Below are 24,444 nucleotides of genomic sequence, written 5' to 3' on the forward strand. Positions count from 1 at the left end.
GAGGAGAATGGGCAGACTGGTTCAAGATGATAGAAAGGCAACAGTAACTCAAATAACCACTTGTTACAACCAAGGTATGCAGAATACCATCTCTGAATGCACAACACATCAAACCTTGAAGCAGATGGGCTACAGTAGCAGAAGACCACTCCTGTTAGCTAAGAACAGGAAACTGAGGCTACAATTCACACAGGCTCACCAAAATTGGACTATAGAATATTGGAAAAACGTTGCCTGGTCTCTGATGAGTCTCAATTTCAGCTGTGACATTCAGATGGATGGTGTATACAACATGAAAGCATGGATCCATGGTGTGGGGGATATTTTCTTGGCACACTTTGGGCTCCGTAGTACCAATTGAGCAACGTTTAAATGCCACGGCCTACCTGAGTATTGTTGAGGACCATGTCCATCCCTTTATGGCTACAGTGTACCCATTTTCTGATGGCTACTTCCAGCAGGATAATGCTCCATGTCAAAAAGCTCAAATCATCTCAAACTGGTTTCTTGAACATGTCAATGAGTTTACTATACTCCAATGGCCTCCACAGTCACCAGATCTCAATCCAATAGAGCACCTTTGGGATGTGGTGGAACGGGTGATTTGCATAATGGATGTGCAGCCGACAAATCTACAGCAACTGCGTGATGCTATCATGTCAATATAGACCAAAATATCTGAGGAATGTTGCAGTTCTGAAGGCAAAGGAGGTCCAACCCGGTACTAGCAAGGTGTAACCAATAAAGTGGCCGGTAAGTGTATACATACAGTATATATATATATATATATATATATATATATATATATATATATATATATATATATATATATATATATATATATATATATATATATATATATATATATATACATACAGTATCTCACAAAAGTGAGTACACCCCTCACAATTTTGTAAATATTTTATTATATCTTTTCATGTGACAACAATGAAGAAATTACACTTTGCTACAATGTAAAGTAGTGAGTGTACAGCCTGTATAACAGTGTAAATTTGCTGTCCCCTCAAAATAACTCACCACACAGCCATTAATGTCTAAACCGTTTGCAACAAAAGTGAGTACACCCCTAAGTGGAAATGCCCGAATTGGGCCCAAAGTGTCAATATTTTGTGTGGCCACCATTATTTTCCAGCACTGCCTTAAACCTCTTGGGCATGGAGTTAACCAGAGCTTCACAGGTTGCCACTGGAGTCCTCTTCCACACCTCCATGATGACATCACGGAGCTGGTGGATGTTAGAGACCTTGCGCTCCCCTTCCTTTCATTTGAGGATGCCACACAGATACTCAATAGGGTTTAGGACTGGAGACATGCTTGGCAAGTCCATAACCTTTACCCACAACTTCTTTAGCAAGGCAGTGGTCATCTTGGAGGTGTGTTTGGGGTCATTATCATATTGAAATACTGCCCTGCAACCAAGTCTCTGAAGGGAGGGGATCATGCTCTTTCCTAAGTATGTCACAATACATGTTGGCATTCATGGTTCCCTCATTAAACTGTAGCTCCCCAGTGCCGGCAGCACTCAACTGTAGCTCCCCAGTGCCGGCAGCACTCATGCAGGCCCAGACCATGACACTCCCACCACCATGTTTGACTGTAGGCAAGACACACTTGACTTTGTACTCCTCAACTGGTTGTTGCCACACACGCTTGACACCATCTGAACTAAATAAGTTTATCTTGGTCTCTTTGGACCACAGGACATGGTTCCAGTAATCCATGCCCTTAGTCTGCTTGTCTTTAGTAAACTGTTTGCAGGCTTTCTTGTGCATCATCTTTAGAAGAGACTTCCTTCTGGGATGACAGTCATGCAGACCAATTTGATGCAATGTGCAGCGTATGGTCTGAGCACTGAATGGCTGACCCCCCCACCCCTCAACCTCTGCTGAGCACATGCACTCAGTTTCTTTGGTTGACCATGGCAAGGCCTGTTCTGAGTGGAACCTGTCCTGTGAAACCGCTGTCTTGCCCACAGTGCTGCAGCTCAGTTTCAGGGTTTTGGCAATCTTCTTATAGCCTAGGCCATCTTTATGTAGAGCAGCAATTCTCAGAGTTATTTGCCATGAGGTGCCATGTTGAACTTCCAGTGATCAGTATGAGAGAGTGTGAAAACAATAACACCAAATTTAACACACCTGCTCCCCATTCACACCTGAGACCTTGTAACACTAACGAGTCACATGACACCAGGGAGGGAAAATGGCTAATTGGGCCCAATTTGGACATTTCCACTTAGGGGTGTACTCACTTTTGTTGCCAACAGTTTAGACATTAATGGCTGTGTGGTGAGTTATTTTGAGGAAACAGCAAATTTACACTGTTATACTGGCTGTACGCTCACTACTTTACATTGTAGCAAAGTGTCATTTCTTCAGTGTTGTCACATGAAAAGATATAATAAAATGTTTACAAAAATGTGAGGGGTGTACTCACTTTTGTGAGATACTGTATATATATATATATATATATATATATATATATATATATATATATATATATATATATATATATATATATATATATATATATATAAAATTATATATAGGTATAGCTATATATGAATATCTAAATAAATAGAACATATTCTGCTAAGTGAAGAACATTGGAATATGAAATATTTACAGTAAATACAGAGTATAATACTTTCTTATTTCATGTTATAATCTACTTGACTGCAAAGGGCTCCAATGCACATATATATATATATATATATATATATATATATATATATATATATACATATGTATTTATGAGTTTATATGTGTCTATATGTCTGTATATATATATATATATATATATATATATATATATATATATATATATATATACCAATACAAATACATATGTACACACATATAAACATATATTTACATATACTTAGACATCTTTAGATATGCATATATATGTATCTCTATGTTAAAGCCCTTTGTCTGTTTTTTTCTAACACCTAAGACCTCATATCTTTGACCCCTTATAACTTTTTTTGTACAATATTTTTATTTAATCATTTTTATTAGATACTGTTATTATGAGTGTAAGTGTACTCTTAAATGTATTTGATGTTTTTTATGACACTTTTTTTTGCGAAACTTTTAACCAGAGCTTTAAGAGTCCAGTAATTTCGACATGGGTTAACTTCAATTGCGCCCAAGCCATCATGTTTGCTTTCAACTTATAATACAAGTGCTAGATCCGATGTGCGCCAACAGCTGTGATAAACCCGATATTGCTTGCACGTAACTGTTAGTGCACCACTCGTAATCTGACCCTTGGGGGCCCATTTATCAAGCTCCGGATGGAACTTGAGGGCCTGTGTTTCTGGCGAGCCTGCAGGGTCGCCAGAATCACCAGTTATGAAGCAGCTGTCTAAAGACCGCTACTCCATAACCTGTCCGCCTGCTCTGAGCAGACGGACAGACATCAGCGCAATTCCACCTGATCGAATATGATCAGGTTGATTGACACCCCCCTGCTAGCGGCAAATCTGCAGGGGGCGGCGTTGCACCAGCAGCTCACAAGAGCTGCTGGTGCAATGCTGAATACGGAGAGCGTATTGCTCTCCGCATTCAGCGAGGTCTGTCGGACCTGATCCGCACTGTCGGATCAGGTCCGACAGACCTTTGTTGAATAGGCCCCTTAGTGTTTAATGTCCATTAAAGCAATGAAAGGGACAGTCACATGTAAGATAAAACTTACTTTTGGTTGTGAAGTGGCAAAACAAAAGGTTTATGATGTTCTATAATATGAAGACTTTTTTTTATTTAAATTACTTTAATAAAGTAAACATAAAACAAAAGAAAAGTGTGAATAGATTAGAGAATAAGTCCTGAGTCCTATTTATAAGGTATAAAGATGATAAAAGTTGTAAATAGCAAAATAGCAAAAATAAATAAATACAGAAATAAAGAAATTACAAACTATCTGCTCTTTATGTCTGTGAATAAAATAGTCTAACTGATTTATCAGAAACATCTTGTATATAAGAAAAAAGTAAACATTATTGCATCAAATGTATATAGATTGATAATGAACCTTGACTGAAATTAGAAATGTTTATTTGTTAAAGTGTTAGCCTCTTGCTTGAATTTAATAATCTGGTGACTTGGACATATTTATTAACATACTGACATATAAGTTTCTTTCAAAGACTTTCCAACAGGTGAAATGGAACCGTGAAGAACGACTTGGAGGTGAGATCTAAATTCTTTCTTTCTTTCTTTCTTTCTTTCTTTCTTTCTTTCTTTCTTTCTTTCTTTCTTTCTTTCTTTCTTTCTTTCTTTCTTTCTTTCTCTTTCTTTCTTTTTTTCTTTCACATAGGCAGGTGCAGCAAGACTTGGAGTATGTAAACACCGTAACCCCCTGGAAATAGTAACTAACACCTAATGCATGAGCAATATCTATCTACCTCCTGAAAATAACTCACGCCTTACGCATGCGCAATATCTATCTGTCAACCGTTATCCCTCCACCGCAATAACTAATAAACTATATTAACCCCTAATCCGACAATCCCCACATTGCAAAACATCTAATTAACCTATTAACCCCTAAACCACCATCTCCCCACACCGCAATATACCTTAAAAAACTATTAACCCCTAATCCGCCATTACCCCACACCACAATATACCTTAATAAACTATTAACCCCTAATTTGCCATTCACCCATATTGCAAAGTACCTATTAAAACTATTAACCCCTAAACCACCATTACCCCACACCACAATATACCTTAATAAACTATTAACCCCTAATTTGCCATTCACCCATATTGCAAAGTACCTATTAAAACTATTAACCCCTAAACCACCATTACCCCACACCACAATATACCTTAATAAACTATTAACCCCTAATCCGCCATTCACTCATATTGCAAAGTACCTATTAAAACTATTAACCCCTAAACCACCATTACCCCACACCACAATATACCTTAATAAACTATTAACCCCTAATTTGTCATTCACCCATATTGCAAAGTACCTATTAAAACTATTAACCTCTAATCCACCATCCCCCACCAACGCAATAAACTTAATTAACCTATTAACCCCTAATTCGCCAAACCCACACAATGCAATAATCCTAATAAAACTATTAACCCCGAAACTGCCAAACCCACACAATGCAAATAACTAATGAAATTACTAAGCCCCGTAACCAAACACCCCCTAACCTAACACCATTAACATTAACCCCAATTACCTAAATTAAAAAATACTAAGGTACAAACATAAAATAAAAAAGCTAACATTACTTAAAAAAATAAATAAAAAAAATTAAATTAATCTAAGATTACAAAAAATAAAAAATTCTAATATTACATAAAATAATAAACCAAATTATCAAAAATAAAAAAAATAAACCTAATCCCTATGAAAATAAAAAAGCCCCCCCCCAAATAAAAACAACCCCTAATCTAATGCGAAACTACCAGTAGCCCTTAAAAGGGCCTTTTGTAGGGCAACGCCCTAAGTTAAACAGCTATTTTACCCTAAAAAATTCTAAGTCCCCCCTCTAACAGTAAAACCTCCCCAGTCCCCACCCACCAAACCCCCAAAATAAAAATACCTAATACTACAAAATCCTAAACTACCCATTGCCCCTAAAGGGGCATTTGTATGGGCTAGGGATGGGCAAATGTGTTTATATCCGAATTCGAATGTTAGAACGAATGTTATTGTAGAAATTCGATTTAGATAATAGAATGTTGATAAGAACGAATATTCTATAATAATATTCGATTTTCGAATGTTATTTACAGTTTCCGAATGTCACATTCGAATTCGAATGTAACATTCGAATGTCACATTCGAATTCGAATATTACATTTATAAAACACAATTGTAGACTAGAAACACTATTTTGAATGTCCCATTCGAATCGAATATCCCATTCGAATCGAATATCCCATTCGAATCGAATGTCACATTCGAATCGAATGTCACATTCGAATCGAATGTCACATTCAAATTCGAATATTACATTTATAAAACACAGTATTAGACTATAAATACTATTTTGAATTCGAAATGTCACATTCGAATCGAATGTCACATTCGAATCGAATTTCACATTCGAATTTGAATATTACATTTATTAAGCACAGTTGCAAACTAGAAATACTATTTCGAATTTGAATGTGACATTCGAATTCGAATATTACATTTAAAAAACACAGTATTAGACTAGAAATACTATTTCGAATTTGAATGTGACATTCGAATTCGAATGTCACATTCGAATTCGAATATTACATTTAAAATACAGTATTAGACTAGAAATACTAATTCAAATTCGAATGTGACATTCGAATATTACATTTAAAACACAGTATTAGACTAGAAATACTACTTCAAATTCGAATGTGAATTACATTTCGAAATTGAATGAATTACATAGCTAAACATTCTATTATTCGAACGAATATTTTCAAATTCTATTGAAAAATTCAAAAACGAAAATTCGAAAATAGAATGTTAGAATGTTATATAAACATTCGAAATTCGATTCGAACGAACGAATGTATCAAAATTCGTTTTAACCCCTTAACGACCAAGGACGTGCAGGGTACGTCCTCAAAAAAAAGGCAGTTAACGCCTGAGGACGTACCCTGCACGTCCTCGGTGTGGAAAGCAGCTGGAAGCGATCCCGCTCGCTTCCAGCTGCTTTACGGTTATTGCAGTGATGCCTCGATATGGAGGCATCCTGCAATAACCTTTTTAAGCCTTCCGGTGCAGAGAGAGCCACTCTGTGGCCCTCTCTGCACCGGAGATCGTTGGCTCACTGCGTTGGTGGGTGGGAGCCGGACCGGGAGGCGGGTGGCGGCCATCGATGGCCCTGCTGATGTGGAGGGGGGGGCGGGATCGTGGACGGGGATGGCCGGGGGCGCGCACGGGTGCGCGCACGTGCACGGGAGGGCGGGGGCGGGCGCGTGTACGGGGAGGGAGCGGGTGGGAACCGCTACGCTACAGAAAATCCAATAATAAAAAATGTTAACAAATGTAAAAAAAATGGCTAAAAAGTTTAAAAAAAAAAACGATCAGCAAGGTGGTGGGGGTTTGTCTGTGTGGGGGGGGAAGCTACACTACAGAAAAAAACCAAAGAAACAAAAAAAAGCACTTTTTTTTTGCAAACTGGGTACTGGCAGACAGCTTCCAGTACCCAAGATGGCCCCCAATGAGGCAGAGGGGAGGGTTAGAGAGCGGTTTTGGGGGGGATCAGGGAGGTTGGGGGCTAAGGGGGGATCCTACACAGTAGCATATGTAAATATGCTAAAAAAAATTATTATTTTTTTTAAAAACCCTTTTATTTTAGTACTGGCAGACTTTCTGCCAGTACTTAAGATGGCGGGGACAATTGTGGGGTGGGGGAGGGAAGGGAGCTGTTTGGGAGGGATCAGGGGGTGGGATGTGTCAGGTGGGAGGCTGATCTCTACACTAAAGCTAAAATTAACCCTGCAAGCTCCCTACAAACTCCCTAATTAACCCCTTCACTGCTAGCCATAATACACGTGTGAGGCGCAGCAGGATTTAGCGGCCTTCTAATTACCAGAAAGCAACGCCAAAGTCATATATGTCTGCTATTTCTGAACAAAGGGGATCCCAGACAAGTATTTACAACCATTTGTGCCATAATTGCACAAGCTGTTTGTAAATTATTTCAGTGAGAAACCTAAAATTGTGAAAAATTTAACTTTTTTTTTCAATTTGATCGCATTTGGCGGTGAAATGGTGGCATGAAATATACCAAAATGTGCCTAGATCAATACTTGGGGTTGTCTACTACACTACACTAAAGCTAAAATTAACCCTACAAGCTCCCTAAAAGCTCCCTAATTAACCCCTTAACTGCTGGGCATAATACACTTGCGGTGCGCAGTGGCATTTAGCGGCCTTCTAATTACCAAAAAGCAACGCCAAAGCCATATATGTCTGCTATTTCTGAACAAAGGGGATCCCAGAGAAGAATTTACAACCATTTACGCCATAATTGCACAAGTTGTTTGTAAATAATTTCAGTGAGAAACCGAAAGTTTGTGAAAAAATTTGTGAAAAAGTGAACGATTTTTTGTATTTGATCGCATTTGGCGGTGAAATGGTGGTATGAAATATACCAAAATTGGCCTAGATCAATACTTTGGGATGTCTACTAAAAAAAAATATATACATGTCAATGGATATTCAGAGATTCCTGAAAGATATCAGTGTTCTAATGTAACTAGCGCTAATTTTGGAAAAAAGTGGTTTGGAAATAGCAAAGTGCTACTTGTATTTATGGCCCTATAAGTTACAAAAAAAGCAAAGAACATGTAAACATTTGGTATTTCTAAACTCAGGACAAAATTTAGAAACTATTTAGCATGGGTGTTTTTTGGTGGTTGTAGATATGTAACAGATTTTGGGGGTCAAAGTTAGAAAAAGTGTGTTTTTTTCCATTTTTCCTCATATTTTATAATTTTTTTAATAGTAAATTATAAGATATGATGAAAATAATGGTATCTTTAGAAAGTCCATTTAGTGGCGAGAAAAACGGTATATAATATGTGTGGGTACAGTAAATGAGTAAGAAGAAAATTACAGCTAAACACAAACACCGCAAAAATGTAAAAATAGCCTTGGTCCCAAACGGACAGAAAATGGAAAAGTGCTGTGGTCATTAAGGGGTTAAATTTTGAATTTTTAGAAACATTCCCCCATCCCTAGTATGGGCATTGCCCTTAAAAGGGCATTCAGCTCTTTATTTCATTCTTTCTTTCTTTCTTTCTTTCATCTTTCCTCATCTGGTTCTTATTATTTTTAGCAGTACGAGCTGGGAAATGTAAGAGGGCAAGAGTCAATATTTGTGAGGTAAGTTATCTTATTTTTAGTCAAATTAAATATTCTTAAATTATTTATATAGATGTATAATTTACTATTCTCTTTTTGTTTGATCTGTGCTTATGTTTTTTAGTCAGAGAGTTCACAACCTCAGCGGCCGGCACCAGTAGAAGGGGAAAGTTGTTGGGACGAGGAGATTCTGAGTCCTGGGAAGTCTACCCATGAATCAGGTGAGTGTAAAATAATCTATCTATCTATCTATCATCTATCTATCTATCTATCTATCTATCTATCTATCTATCTATCTATCTATCTATATATCTATATATGGGCCCGATGATCTGAAGGTCTCTGAGCTGGCGAGATTATTAAAGAATGCTCACCAGTACTTTTATTTCCCTGGTGGAATGATCTAAAGCGCACAATCAAATTCAGATTTTAAAAATCTTACAAAATGAATAATGAAACAATTCTCACAAAAAAGATGTATTGCTAAGGTGCATCAAAAATCGTAACAAAATTCTTCATCAAAAAATTTATGTTATCAAAAACTTGAATTTGTATGTAAATTAAACAGGAATAAATTGCATTACATTTGCACAGCATAAATCATAATTTAAGTACACTGGATGTAAAAAAACACTTAGATATTTGTACTTATAAGCCCAAAATAGCAACGTAATTGTTGTTGGTTTTTTGTAAAATGGACTGAACATGGGCATATATGAGATTGTCTCTCTAATTTCATCGTAATTCTGTAAAGCTTTTCACTACACTACAGATCTCACATTTTTTTCTCTCAAACTAAAAGGTGGCAAGCTTTTCTCGAAATCTAACAAAAAAACACATGCAGGAGAAAATATAGGCGATTGTAAGATTCTATACGCACGAAGCAACGTAATGTGATTTTTATTGGCTGCAAGACTTAAAGGGACACTGAACCCACATATTTCTGATACAGAACATGCAATTTTAAGCAACTTTCTAATTTACTCCTATTATCAATTTTTCTTCGTTCTCTTGCTATCTTTATTTGAAAAAGAAGGCATCTAAGCTAAGGAGCCAGACAATTTTTTGGTTCAGACCTGGACAGCACTTGTTTATTGGTGGGTGAATTTATCCACCAATCAGCAAGAACAGCCCAGGTTGTTCACCAAAAATGGTCCGGCATCTAAACTTACATTCTTGCTTTTCAAATAAAGATACCAAGAGAATGAAGACAATTTGATGATAGGAGTAAATTAGAAAGTTGCTTACAATTGTATGCTCTATCTGAATCACAAAAGAAAGAATTTGGGTTCAGTGTATCTTTCATTTTTATTTTGCACCCCTGCTGTCTACTAACTTCACTCTACAGAGCAAAATGTCCCTTTCCAGTGAGCTCCGTTACTTTTATTAGGAGATATCTCGCCACTCGCTGAGACTTCCCTTTTTATTTACGATAATTACACCAGGGCAACCCATGCAAGGGTTGGCATGAAAAACCAAGTCTAAACTTGCATGGTTTAAATAATTTAGCACTATCTGTCTATCAGTTAATATCTTTAATCTGTCTGTCTATCCATCTATCTATCTTATATATAGTATCCATCTATTTGTCTGTCTGTCTATCTAACTATCTACATACGTGCACATGTTATCTTGTAGGTAAGAAGGCTATAGTAGAGACCCTAGAGACAGTATTTGTATAACCCAGCTCAGGAGCAAGACATGAGATCCCATTTCTATTTCCTGAATACACACTTCCTCCATTTTACTTTACAAAACACTACTTCTGTTCCTCCTCCCACTTTTGTTTTTGTGTTCAGCATCTGAGTTAAAAGCATTGTGTGTCCTATTTGTAGGGAATTAGTTGCCAATTACTGTTGCAGGTGCTTTGGGCATTTGCATGCAAATTAGGTTTAAAGGATATCAGTGACATTTGATAGACACAAGTGAGGGATTTGGGATAATTGGCTTGTGAAATTGAGCAGGGGAATATTAATAAATAAAAGTGCAAAAGTCTGAGTATGGGACAAGTACTTATATTTTTAATAGGATTAGGTAAAGTTACTGTACTTAGGGCTCCCAGCAGTCCTTCACATTAATACTGAACAGCCGATTAGAGTCAGAACACCTACTGTACTCCTGCAGCCATTTTAAATCATATACCCACAATAAAAATGAAATAAGACCCTCCTGCCCTGTAGTTAGGGTTGCCACCTCAGCCATGTTTTCCTGGACACTTATGAGTTATACATGCTGCAGAGTTTGCAGCCAGGTAGGAACATGAATTTCAACCATAGAAAGCAGACAAATAGGGACACTGAACAGCACTATTCATGTTCCTCCCTGCAAACCCTGCAGCATGTATAACTCATAAGTGTCCAGGAAAACATGGCCGAGGTGGCAACCCTACCTGTAGTGCAAGTCAGTTATATGCCTACATTAGACTTCTGATTAGTGGAATTTTGGCTTAACAAGGCCCTAGATGTTAGGTTAAAAATACAAGCTAATCATATTTTTTTTCTCTATAACATGGATCATAATAGAGCTAATATTAATCTTATTAACACGGCAATTATGCTTGGTCGTAATCTCATATTAAAAGACTGGAAGAATAGAAAAGCTCCTACAATGGGCTGTTTTATAAATATGATACACGACCAGATAATTTTTGAACAGCTGAATATAGCTCCCTCTGAAGAGAAAAAGATCAAAACTTTCTTTATGAAATGGTTAAGAGTTATATTGTCCTTTCCACTCGCTAGTCAGTTCCTACTTGTTCGTAACTTGCGTAGATCGGAATTTTTCGAGACATTGATTCTTTCAAATGTATTCCCAAATGAATGGTATTGATATATTCCAAGCCTATAAAAGGGAAGGAAGGGGAAAGTGAATAGCCAGTCCCAGGTTTATAGTGAGTAGAAATCAAGTTAAGAATCTAATCTGAGGTGAAGGAGGGGTGAGAGGGGAGGGGATTATAATTTTTTTTTTTTTTTTTTCTCTCTTCTTTTTTCTCTTTCTGTTTATTATGTCTATCATAAAACCCCTAATTCGGTATGAAATATAGCTATTGGAATTTCACAGAGATACTCTAAAAGTTTGCATTTACATAGATCTTGCACTGATTTCAAGTGGTAATAAGATATGTACAAAACTCGGACTGTATAAGGATGTGGTGAAATTATCTCTATCTGCTACATAGTATTGTATATATAAGAATTTTGCATCCTCTGGATTTTTTTTTTCTGTTGTTTTTTTTTTTTATTTGATTCTCTGTGTTTGCTCTGCCATATGAATTATATACCGAATTGGTCAATAAAGATAAATTTAAAAAAAAAAAAAAAGACTTCTGATTAGACCCAATTGCCTGGCAGCCCTAGTCAGTTATATTGCCTACATCAGACTTTTTTTTTTTTATATTTTTTCTTTATTGCTTTTTACCATACATACAACGTAAAAATATGATACAATATTGACAATAACCAAACACCAACAACAAATAAAAATAAAACATACATTTCTCGGCACCTGCCCGAACAACGTGTTCCCAAGGTGTTCTATTCTCTATCTGACTGAATCTGAATTATCTATACTCTGATAGTACACAGAGAAGAGAAAAAAAAATGTATTGAAAAGAATTCTCCTCTACTCAACTCCTCTCTCTCCCGTCCCCGCCTCTAGCGGGCTTCTGACATTGTTGCACCAGACACTGGGGAAATTTCCAGCCAGGATTTGTAGTTGAACATACACCGTCTCCTTGAATGGTCTGACCAGCCTAATTTGGGTTTCTATAGGGAGTGATAAGATAAAGATTTTCCATTGCCTGAAGAACTCAGCTAATCGTGTATCTGACGGATTTTGTAAATTTATCTGTTCATGGATAAACTGCATCAACAGAGCGTTCTTAAGTTCTTTCACGTTCGGAGCAGTTTTAGCTTTCCATGCCCTCAATAACATATTATGTCCCAGCAAAATGATCTTATTAATTAATTTAACATTTTCTGGAACAGTTTGAGACTGTACCAAAAAAAGTACATTGATTACTTGTATATGATAGGCAAGTTTAAGCGTTGAGCGCATCCAATATGCTACTTTCAACCAAAATTGTAAAATTTTAGGACAAGCCCAAAAACAATGCAAAAGATCTGCCTTGGGCGAAGAACATTTAGGACATTTACTTATTATCTTGTACCACCTTGCCAATCTAGCAGGAGTCAGATAGGACATAAAGACAATCTTAATCTGCGTTTCCTTCCATGTCGTCAAAACCCAGCTTTTTTCCATAAATTTAAATACATTCATTATAGTTTGACTATTTACTTCAGGCAAAACTTTACTCCATTTAGCTACTACATATTCCCTCTGCTCATTAGAAGATTTAAAATTGAGATGCGCATAAAACGGAGCTTTGAGTATATTCCCATTTTGAATTTGTTAATTTGCGGTTGAAATAAAAGAGACCACTCTCTTCCGTATTTTTGATTAAGTTCGAGTATAAAATGCCTTAACTGCAAATAGGCATAAAATTCTTTATTAGAGAGGCCGAAATGCTGTCTTAGTTCAGCAAAGGATAACAAAGTTGAATCTGCTTTTACAACTTGTGCCACATATATCAGCCCTTTAGAAAACCAATCCCTGAAGATCGCTGAACAGAGCCCAGGAACAAAATTTGGGTTTCCTGTAATAGGTAAGTATTTAGAAGCATATGGAACATTATCTAAAGACACACAAAATTCCTGCCAGGCAGATATGATGTTTTTAAATGTTAAAAGTGCAAAAAGTGAAGAGGGTAAATCGGTCATTGGACAGTGAAGAATAGCATCTAGTCTAAATGGTTTCACTAGGGCAGATTCCCAGGGAACTGCAGCAACCTGCTCTTGTTCGGTTATCCAGTCAATTGCCACTTTTACTCTAGCGGCTAAACTATAATATTGCAAATTCGGCAAGACCAACCCGGCCGCGTCTTTGTTACATGTTAAGCGTATGATCGAAATACGACTTCTAGTACCCTTCCAAAGTAATTTTGTGCAAGCTTTATTATATTTCATTATATCAGCCTTCTTGATGGGAATTGGGATATTTTGCATAAGGTAAAATATTTTAGGAAAGAGAATGTTTTTTATAAGAGTCGCTCTGGCCGACAAGGAGATGGGTAAGTTTATCCACCCCTCTACCCGTTGCGCACACTCCTGAAAAAATTTGCTGAAATTGAGCCTATACCAGTCCTCCGGGTTTATGCTTAATTTAATACCGAGATACAAAATTTGCGATGTTTCATGAAACGGGTGCATAATATCTTGCTTTTTTTTATTAATCCATAAAAGATCTGATTTGGTAAAATTGATTTTGTATCCCGAAATTGCACTAAAGAGTTCTGTGGATTCTAATAATAAGGCGAGACTGCGAGAAATGTTACTCATACACAGAATTATATCATCAGCGTATAGTAATAGAACGATTTTTTGTTCACCTATACGAATCCCCTCTAGTTGTTGACGGAGCAAGATAGCGAATGGTTCTAGTGATATATTGAACAACAGTGGCGATAAAGGGCAACCCTGTCGGGTGCCTCGCTGCAATAATAGATGTTGGGAGATCTCACCGTTAATTAATAAAGACGAAATTGGAGAAGAATATATTATTTGTGTAAACTCCAGTATGTGACCTGTGAGACCAAATTGCTCTAATGCAAAAAATAGATGTTTCCAAGAGATGCGATCGAACGCTTTCTCCGCGTCGACCGTTAATAAGGCTAGGTCCGGAAAGTCTTCCCGTCTAGATGATTTAAACTTATTCCAAAAAAAGTCAAGCAATGTCATAACCTTACGAATATTTTTTGTGGGATTTCTCCCTGTCATGAAACCCGCCTGGTTTTCGTGGATTATCTTACCTAAATGAGGCTTTAATCTGTTGGCTATTATTGAAGCCAAGATTTTATAATCTGTGTTTAAGACAGATATAGGCCTATAGGATTCTGGAAGTTCTAAATCTTTATTTTTTTTAGGAATCAGCGAAATTACCGCCGCAGCAAAATATGGGGAGCATTTATTGTTTTTAACAAAATAGTAATTAAATAGATTCATAAGTGTGGCGGAGATATGCGTCTGAAGTATCTTGTAGAATTCCGCGGGAAGACAGTCCGGACCTGCTGCCTTATTGGATTTTGTTGCTTTAATTGCAGCATGAATCTCTTGCTCAGAGATGGGCTTATTAATATCTGCCAGCGTTTCTAGAGAGATTTTAGGGGTCTTAATTTGATCCCAGAATTGTCTCTGCTTTTCTATGTTATACGGTTCAGCTTTATACAGATCACTAAAAAAACAGTGAAAAGCACTGATAATATCCGAGTTTTTCGTATATCTCCCAAACCTGTCTTTTATAACCGACACAGCATTACGGGTGGTCGATTTGGTAAGTTTAGCCAAGAACTTAGCCGATTTCCCTGCAAAACCACCGTAAAGCGCCTTTTGCTTTTGTATATCCATCACTGTTTTTTGTTGAGTAAGAATATCACGAGCTGTCTTAGCATCCATATATTTGCGCCATTTCTCATCCGAATGCTCGCTTAAATAAGCCGAAAATGCATTTCTCACTCTATTATTCGCCTGTGTCTCTAATTGCATACTTTTCCTCTTACGCTTACATAGATATGCCTTGATTTTACCTCTAATTACGGCTTTCGCCGCTTCCCAATAAACTTCCGGTTTATCAATATACGAATTATTATAAGATTCATATTCTTGCCATTGCTTAATCAGCCAGTTCTGGAATTTGTTATCGTTCACTAAATATTTAGGGAAAAAAATACCACTAGCCGGAGTTAATCGCTTAGCCGATGCATTAAGTGATAAAGTAATAACCGCATGATCTGAAATTGTTATGTCGCGTATATCTGCTTCCCAGTCTGATCCAGACAAACTCTCAGAGACTAAAAAAAAATCTATTCTAGATAGGGAGTGATGGCCTTTAGATAAACAAGTAAAAGCTCTTGTGTCGGGATTTTGGGCACGCCAAATATCTGACAGCCCAAGTTGGGCACAAAATTTCTGCAAAATACGTGTCTTCCTGTCTCGAGTAAAAATATATGCCTTATTGTCTCTGTCTAAAATGGGATCTGCTACAATATTAAAATCACCCGCCACTATAAGATGTTGCCCTATAAATTTATGTAGGAGGGTTAACATTTTATTCCAAAATATTTTATCGACTTTATTGGGGCCGTAAATATTACATAATACATATCTTGTTTTATCGATTATAACTTCTACAATTAAATATCGCCCTTCCTGATCCCGCGTAATCGATTCTATTGTGTATTCTAAATTTTTGTTGAAAAGTATAGCAACTCCTCTTTTACAAGATTTAAATGGTGCCGCTATGACCTTCCCTACCCAATTAGTCTGTAGTTTCAGGGATTCTGAATCTTTTAAATGGGTCTCTTGAAGAAAAGCTATATTTGGTTTAACTTTTGCCAAATGTTTGATTATCGTTTTTCTTTTTATTGGAGAATTTATTCCCCCAACGTTCCACGACGCTAATTTAAGAATATCTAACATAATCCCAGAGGAAAAATTCCACTAGTCGACCCTCTTGTATTATGACCCCAAAGGAAAAAATATTTACACACCCCATTTCTGAACAAGCCTTCGAAAGCTAGATTCCCGAAGTCCCTACTTCTAGTATATCTCGGGGACAAAGAAATCATCATTTTCCCGCTTCTGGCATAACCCCGAAGGAGAGAGTTAATTGGAACCCCCTGAAGATACAGCCCATAAAATTGCACAAGACCGAAAAAACCAAGAAGTCAGCCAAAAAGAGAGACGGGGAGCAAAGAGAGATAAAGAGCGAGGAAGAGAAGAAAAAAAAAATAAAAAAATAAAAAATAAAAAATGATATAACATAAAAAAAATTACTTGCACAAAAATAAACATAAACATACATTTTAACCATTGAACATATAACTCCATTCTATACATCCTTACAAACAGTGCTGTGATGACATTATTTGCTTTAATAGCCCCCGTTCAGAAAATATCCATTTTTTTACATAGAGCTGCAGCTTCCACACTATTATTTGCTATATATGAAGAACCTTCTTTATTAATTATGAGTTTAGCAGGATACACCAGCCTGACACTACAATCTGCTTTTGAAAATCTTTCAAAAAACTGAGCCATCTCCTTTCTCTTTGCCCTGGTTTCAACAGAAAAATCTTGAAAAATCCAGATTCTATGTGAGTTAATAGTAAGGGTATTCAACTTCCTGTAGTGGGCCAAAAATAGGAGCTTATCTTGATAGTTAACAAACTTAAAAATAATCGGTCTGGGTCTAGCACTATCATTGTTTTCTCTGAGGGGCCCAATTCTGTGAGCCCTCTCAACCAAAAATGGAGTAGGAGGAGGAGGAAGCAAGAGTGCCTGAGGGAGGGTGACCGTTACAAATTTTAATAAATCCTGAAACTCAATTAATTCCGGTACACCAATCACTCTCAAATTATTCCGCCTCGACCTATCCTCTAGGTCCTCTACCCGACTCTGTAGTTGGGTGATAATTTTCTCTTGTGTGTTAGCTGTAGCAGAAACAATATTCACTCTGTCCTCCAAGTCAGAAACCCTTGTCTCCACCTCCTCCATTCTGACTGTTAATTGCCTGATCTCATCAGTGAGGTTAGCTATCTCTGTTTTAATTTCTAATTTGACTGTCTCTAAGTGCGGGGCCATTATTTTCGCCATCTCTGCTGCGAATTCTGACATATCATTACAGGAAAAATTAATCAAGCCTCCTTCTTGGGAGGTATCCTGGGGGGTTTCTGAGTGTTTAGTGTTACCTTTCCTGTCTTTATGTTTGGGCGGCATTATAGGTGAGGAACCCTTCTGGTGGGAGATAAATCTCTCCATTCACTACAGTGCAACGTGCTTTCCTTAAATACTTACAAGCCACAATTTGTGTCTATGTGTACTTTTCTAATAGCCCTGTGGGGGCGAGAAAGAGAAAAAAAAAAAAAAAAAAAAAGAAAAATGCAAGAAAGTGTAATATAAATGGGAGGGGGGTGCAAGAGGAAGTGACACAAAAAGCAAAAAAAAAAAAAAAACCCAAGTGTTATGACACCTAAAAAATGCTGACCAACAGTTTCTCTTGTTCTATTCTTATTCCCTTTTCCCCCCTTCCCCCCTCCTTCTTGTTTTAAAGCTCAGGAGACCAAACTCAAGGCCCTTAAATTCCCTTATAAAATCCTGGGCCTTTCCAAGTTACAAATCTTATCAAGAGACTACCTGTGTGCAGTATCTATCTTCCTTTAGTGAGAAAATCTTACGTAACAACAGAGAATTTGAAACAGATGTACTCAGCCGAATCTTATACTAGTTCAAATCTATTGCCAAACTTACAAGTAAATAAGGGTTATAATCCTGTACACTTATGGTGCAACTATTCTAATTCCCAAATATATTGTTCAGAGTTTACTTAACTAGAAGTTTAAAGCTATATTTTTTTTATACATAACAATACATTTTTTTTTTTATACATAACAATACATGCACATCAGTTTAGTGAAATATCAATTGTATGCCCTCAGTGTTTATAGATCCTTGTAGGTGGGAGTCCGATAACATATACACCTCAAATAAACATTTATTCCCAATGCAAGAGATTGAACCAGATGTCACTTTGCAATAACAGGAATTCACCACTAGTTATCTAGGATTCTTCTGGGTAAATTGCCCGTAAGTCAACAACCCAGGTTATCCGGGCTTCCCTAGGCTGAATCTCTATAAGAAATCATTCTAAACCAAGTCCTCTTTTTCTTCCCCTTTTTTTTTCTTTTTTTAAAGACTTAGGAATTTGGCTGCAATTGGCTGCATATGAGGATTTCCCCACTAGCTTCCTTTTATCACGCCAAGATGCGATTAGTCTTATAATCAAACTGTTCCCACGACCTCAAAATCAGCTTTTTTGTTTTTCCAATAGCGCCAACTAGATAGTGCTACTGGGCCTTACAATGAGGTATTCCAAATATTCCTGGTGCTATATCCAATAAACATTTCTTCATACCCTTTTCCTATCTTCCTTAATAGGAGGGGGCACTGTCCTTGAGTTATATTTGTTAGCAGTGCTATTGATTAGGGGTCGAATTAAAGTATAGTATCGTCAAGGGTACATCTCGTCGCGTCCCAGACCCCCGTAAGACCAGTGCACACCTCTCCTCTTTCAGGTCAGACTCTATTATTAATAAATTCTGGGTATCTGCTGCGGAAGTTCCCCAATACTGTAAACACAGTCAATATGTATCAGCGAAAAACTCTATGTTGTTTGCAGTTGTCTGTATATACCCCCTTGGTGCATTTGGTCGATAATAACAAAAATAGAATATCAAGATACCCATACATTTAGACTTTTCTTCGGACACACTCACACCGCAAATGCCTCTACTCACGCTTTGCTGCCATTCCAGGGGACGTCAAAGTTATCGGCATTTTGAACCGCTTCACCCCTCTACTAATCGATAGCTGCTCCATCCATAGCGCCATATTCTGTTTGTTGCCTCCCCTCAAGCGTGAAGTTACTTCAAACACCGTACCAGGACAGTGCTATCTCTGCTCTGATCGAGGGGGGTTGCTGTCTCAGATACTTTGAACCAGCCAATCGTGCAACTGATCTACCGCACTCCCCCACCTGTTAGGCACTGCAGATGCAGAGGCCAAAGGACTCTCTTGTCCTATCCTCCGCCGACACTCTCGGAGTACTCGGATAGTCACCTCAGGTAATAGGGAGCCGGGCTGCATACGGTAAGTTCAAGAACGGGATCAGCTTGCTTTTTTTTTTTTGTTCCGTAGCGTTGAGCGTGTAGTTAAGGGATGCCTTACTCGCGGATCTCACTGCCACTTTTGCACATTGGCCGCAATACCATTAGGCCAGACAGATATAATCGTCCCGGGGATTAGGTAGATTGGAGAGATGGCGTGAGGCTATCTTGAGAGGGTGTACCCACTGTTTGCAGGTGTAAGGTGCGTCGATGTGATAAGGAGTGCTTCAGCGACTAAGCATTACTCTTGCCTTCATTGGACTTCCCACCGACGTCCGTGGAACTTCTACCGGCCCCAAGCGAATGAAACCTGGGCAAGGTAGTCTGCGGTGGGGTAGAGATTTTTCACTTTCCCATAGACAGGGAACACGAAGCAATCAGCAGCTACCTGTGTGCTACCTGTTCGCTCCGCCCCCAAACGGAAGTCCTGCCTACATCAGACTTTTGATTAGACCCCATTGCCCTTCAGTCTCTGTTAGTTCAATTGCCCTGCAAACTCAGTTAGTTACATTGCCCTGCAGCCTCTGTTGGTTATATTGCTCTGAAACCTCAGTTAGCTACATTAACCTGCAGCCTCTGTTGGTTACATTGCTCTGAAACTCAGTTAGTTACATTGCAATGCAGCCTCTGTTGGTTATATTGCTCTGAAACCTCAGTTAGTTACATTGCCCTGCAGCCTCTGTTGGTTATATTGCTCTGAAACCTCAGTTAGTTACATTACCCTGCAGCCTCTGTTGGTTATATTGCTCTGAAACCTCAGATAGTTACATTACCCTGCAGCCTCTGTTGGTTATATTGCTCTGAAACTTCAGTTAGTTACTTTACCCTGCAGCCTCTGTTGGTTATATTGCTCTGCAAACCCAGTTAGTTACATTGCCCTGCAGCCTCTGCTGGTTATATTGCTCTGAAACTTCAGTAAGTTACATTACCCTGCAGCCTCTGTAGGTTATATTGCTCTGAAACCCCAGTTAGTTACATTGCCCTGCAGCCTCTGTTGGTTATATTGCTCTGAAACCTCAGTTAGTTACATTGCCCTGCAGCCTCTGTTGGTTACATTACTCTGCAACCTGTGTTAGTTACATTGCCCTGCAGCCTCTGTTGGTTATATTGCTCTGCAACCCCCATTAGTTACATTGCCCTGCAGCCTCTGTTGGTTATATTGCTCTGCAACCCTCATTAATTACATTGCCCTGCCGCCTCTGTTGGTTATATTGCTCTGAAACCTCCGTTAGTTACATTGTCCTGAAGCCTCTGTTGGTTACATTGCTCTGCAACATATGTTAGTTACATTGCCCTGCAGCCTCTGTTGGTTATATTGCTCTGCAACCCCCGTTCATTACATTACCCTTCAGCCTCTGTTGGTTATATTGCTCTGCAACCCCAGTTAGTTGCATTGCCCTGTAGCCCTTGTTGGTTACATTGATCTGCAACCCAAATTAGTAACATTGCCCTACAGCCTCTGTTGGCTATATTGATCTGCAACCCCAGTTAGTTACATTGCCCTGCAGCCTCTGTTGGTCATAGTGCTCTGCAACCCCTGTTGGTTATTTTACCCTGCAGCCTCTGTTGGTTATATTGCTCTGCAACCCCAGTTAGTTACATTGCCCTGCAGCCTCTGTTGGTTACATTGCTTTGCAAACCATGTTAATTACATTGCCCAGCAGACTCTGTAGGTTATATTGCTCTGCAACTCCAGTTAGTTGCATTGCCCTGCAGCCTCTGTTGGTTATATTGCCCTGCAACCCAAGTCAGCTACATTGCCCTGCAGCATTTTCCAGTCCATATTCAAATTCAGATCATAATATATCAGTTAGGTGTCCAGTTTATTTTTAAATATTTTACTGGACTGACATCAAAATACTGTTTAGTGTAATGTCTGGCCTCTGGCAATACTTAGTTTGCTTGATTGCATTACTGTTTGCATGTATAAGTACATATGTTAGTGTATTGTTTTCTCCTTCTCATGTCATTCTTCCTTTTCTCTATTTGTTTCTCAGGGGATTGCATAGTTTCTCCAGGAATCAGTTCTCCAAGCCACAGCGAAGAGTCTGACAGCGAGGAAGGTCCAACTGTCAACACATCCAGGTCTTTTTTATTTATATTATATATATACAGTATATGTATCTGATATACAACATCAGTATATGCATGTGAAATTGCATGTGAATACTGGTGTATACAAATATATTTGCTAATATCCTAGAGACTAAACTAGACATTATAAAAGTGAATAAATAAATAAATATATAATATATTGAGGTTGCATTGTTTTAAGCAATCTCACACTGCATGTTGGATGAGTCCAGAAGAAATTAGAAAAAAGAAGAAAATGTACATTTGATTTTTACTTATATGGTAACCCAACTGACCATCACACCTATATGAGCTTGTCTGACATTCCATTCCAAACTATGGGCATTAATATGGAGTTGCCCCCCGCATATGCAGCTATAACAGTAGACACTTCTCTTTCAACAAGATTATGGAGTGTGTCTCTTATATGTTGTGCCCATTTAGTCGAAAGATCATTTGTTGGGGCTTGGCACCGTGTTGGACAAGGTCTGGCTCGCAGTCAGCATATCAATTCATCCTAAAGGCGTTTAGTGGGTTTGGGGTCAGAGCTTTGTGCAGGTCACTTGAGTTCCTCCACAACAAACTTGTCAAACCATGTTTTCATGGACTATGTGCACAGTGGCACAATCATGCTTGAACAGGAAAAGGCCTTTCCTAAACTGCTGCAAGAAAGTTGGAAGCAACCAATTGACTAAACTGTTTTTGTATCCTGCAACATTAAGATGACCCTTCACTGGAATTAAGGAGCCTAGCCCAAATGAAAAACAGCCCAAGATCATTCAGTTGGCACAATGTAGTCCAGAAAATAGCATTCTCCTGGCATCCACTACACCAGATTCTTCTGTCAAACTGCCAGATAGTGAAACGTGATTCATAACTCCATAAATCATGTTCCAGAGTCCAGTAGCATAGTTCCTTACACAATTCCAGTCAGTACTTGGCATTGCACATGTTGATGTGAGTCTTGCATACAGCTGCTTCTGCCATCGGCGGCATCCTTCTGTGAGTTTGCATGGTTTAAAACTTTGTGACTGGGCCTAGACGTTTCCACTTCAAAATAATAGCACCTACAGTTGACTACTTCAGATCTAGTAGGCCAGAAAGATCACTAACTGACTTGTGGCAAAGATGGCATCCTATGAGAATGTTGCATTTAAAGTCAATGAGCTCTGATGATACTGCTAATCTGGATATTATTCATCTGTTAGCAATGGGTGTGGCTGAAACACCTGGACTCAATAAACAGTAGGGGTGACAACATAGAATTAGCTATTTATTATACCTTAAAAATGTTTTATCTACAATATCTCTGGAGATTATTCCACAGACACATTTACAGATTGCTAGGTCCATGTTCCTAAACAGACACAGAACAACAGTCAATAAATATTCTAAACTGGTAGCATTATAATTTATTTTATATAGTTGCATCTACCAACAACTATTCTCTATCCTTTTATAAATGATATATTTTTAGTTATCATTCTTTTTCTTCACACACCACATTTTGCTTTTGTGAATATGCTCACTCCCCTTCACTGTGCTTAGTTCAATGCAATTTCTCCTCCATATTGTTCTAGCTTCGAGATAGTGGTCAAATTAATAATATCTGTGGGTGTTACTGGTAATCAAAGAAGTTAAATAAATGTTTTGTGTGTTACTGGCAACAAAGGAGATAAAATCACTGTTCGTTTGTTAAAAAGAAGGTCAAAATCAAGGGGCCTAAGGTAGAGAATTGAGGAGCAGCTATTGCATGACCCTACCTACCACCTGTGCCATTACCCACATGCTGTCCGTTATTTTTGTGGAGGACGACTGACTACCCTAGTTTAGGAACACAATAGTGGCAATCCGTAAGAGTGTCTGTGGGTTAATTACTAAGTAATAATACATTTGTATCTTAAAGGGACAATAAAGTAAAAAATGTACGCTTCTTTTCATTGGCTGTGGCATTCAGTGGTGCTATACAAATAATTTATTATAATAATAATAATAACCTGATGTGTTCAGTTAGCAACCAGTATTGGATTTTTGCTCCTTCAGCAAAGCATACAAGAGAATTAAGCAAATATAATAATAGAGGTATTTTGGAAAATTATTTACAATCGTATGCTTTATCTGAATCGTGAAAGAAACATGTTGGATATCCCTTTAAGCAAAGATATGTGCTCTTTACTGATACAATAGTTGTTGTTTTCCTTACATTAAGTTACATTAATGGGTTCATTCAGATTGCATTGTGTGAGACTAATGGTAAGAAAGTATCCCCATTATATATATACTGTAAGAGACCTTTTCAGCTCAGTATATGTTTTTCATAGTTTCCGTGCTCAGTGCTAAAGGTACTGAAAAAAACATTTTAGTTGTTCACAAGATTATTTTTTATATATTACATGAAAGAGATATTAATATTTACACAATATGTTGTGATTTGTACATACAGAAATTGGTATGTATTATGGGTCTTTTCATGCATAGGCCAACAAGGCCCAGGCCTAGGGAGGCAAACTTTAGTTACCTATGTCACACATTCTGAATGACTCACAGGGCAGAAGCCAGGACCTTGACTCATTAACCCCCATTCCAATCCTTTAGAAAACCCATATGAAGTGTTCAACATGGCTTCTTAGTGGGAGTTTTAAAAATCATTCCAATCCATTAAAAATTTCAGTTATCATACTTTCCAGCGGCTTCAACCTGCACTAAAGGGTTTTTTTGTTATTAAATGGACATTCCATAGC

The 24,444-nt window shown here is 37.9% G+C and overlaps 1 protein-coding gene across 1 annotated transcript in view; it reads left to right on the forward strand.

Annotated features, from left to right (window-relative positions):
* The window catches only part of LOC128664659 (E3 ubiquitin-protein ligase RNF220-like), a 71,970-nt gene that overhangs the window by 15,045 nt on the left and 32,481 nt on the right, over positions 1–24,444 (forward strand). The window contains exons 5-10 of the mRNA XM_053719470.1: positions 4,169–4,211; positions 8,831–8,874; positions 8,978–9,074; positions 13,367–13,516; positions 15,154–15,240; positions 21,628–21,715. Of these exons, the coding sequence (XP_053575445.1) occupies positions 4,169–4,211; positions 8,831–8,874; positions 8,978–9,074; positions 13,367–13,516; positions 15,154–15,240; positions 21,628–21,715 (509 nt within the window). The remainder of the gene's footprint in view (positions 1–4,168; positions 4,212–8,830; positions 8,875–8,977; positions 9,075–13,366; positions 13,517–15,153; positions 15,241–21,627; positions 21,716–24,444) is intronic.

Source organism: Bombina bombina, chromosome 6 (assembly GCF_027579735.1).
Source record: "Bombina bombina isolate aBomBom1 chromosome 6, aBomBom1.pri, whole genome shotgun sequence".
In the NCBI taxonomy this organism is placed as follows: domain Eukaryota; kingdom Metazoa; phylum Chordata; class Amphibia; order Anura; family Bombinatoridae; genus Bombina; species Bombina bombina.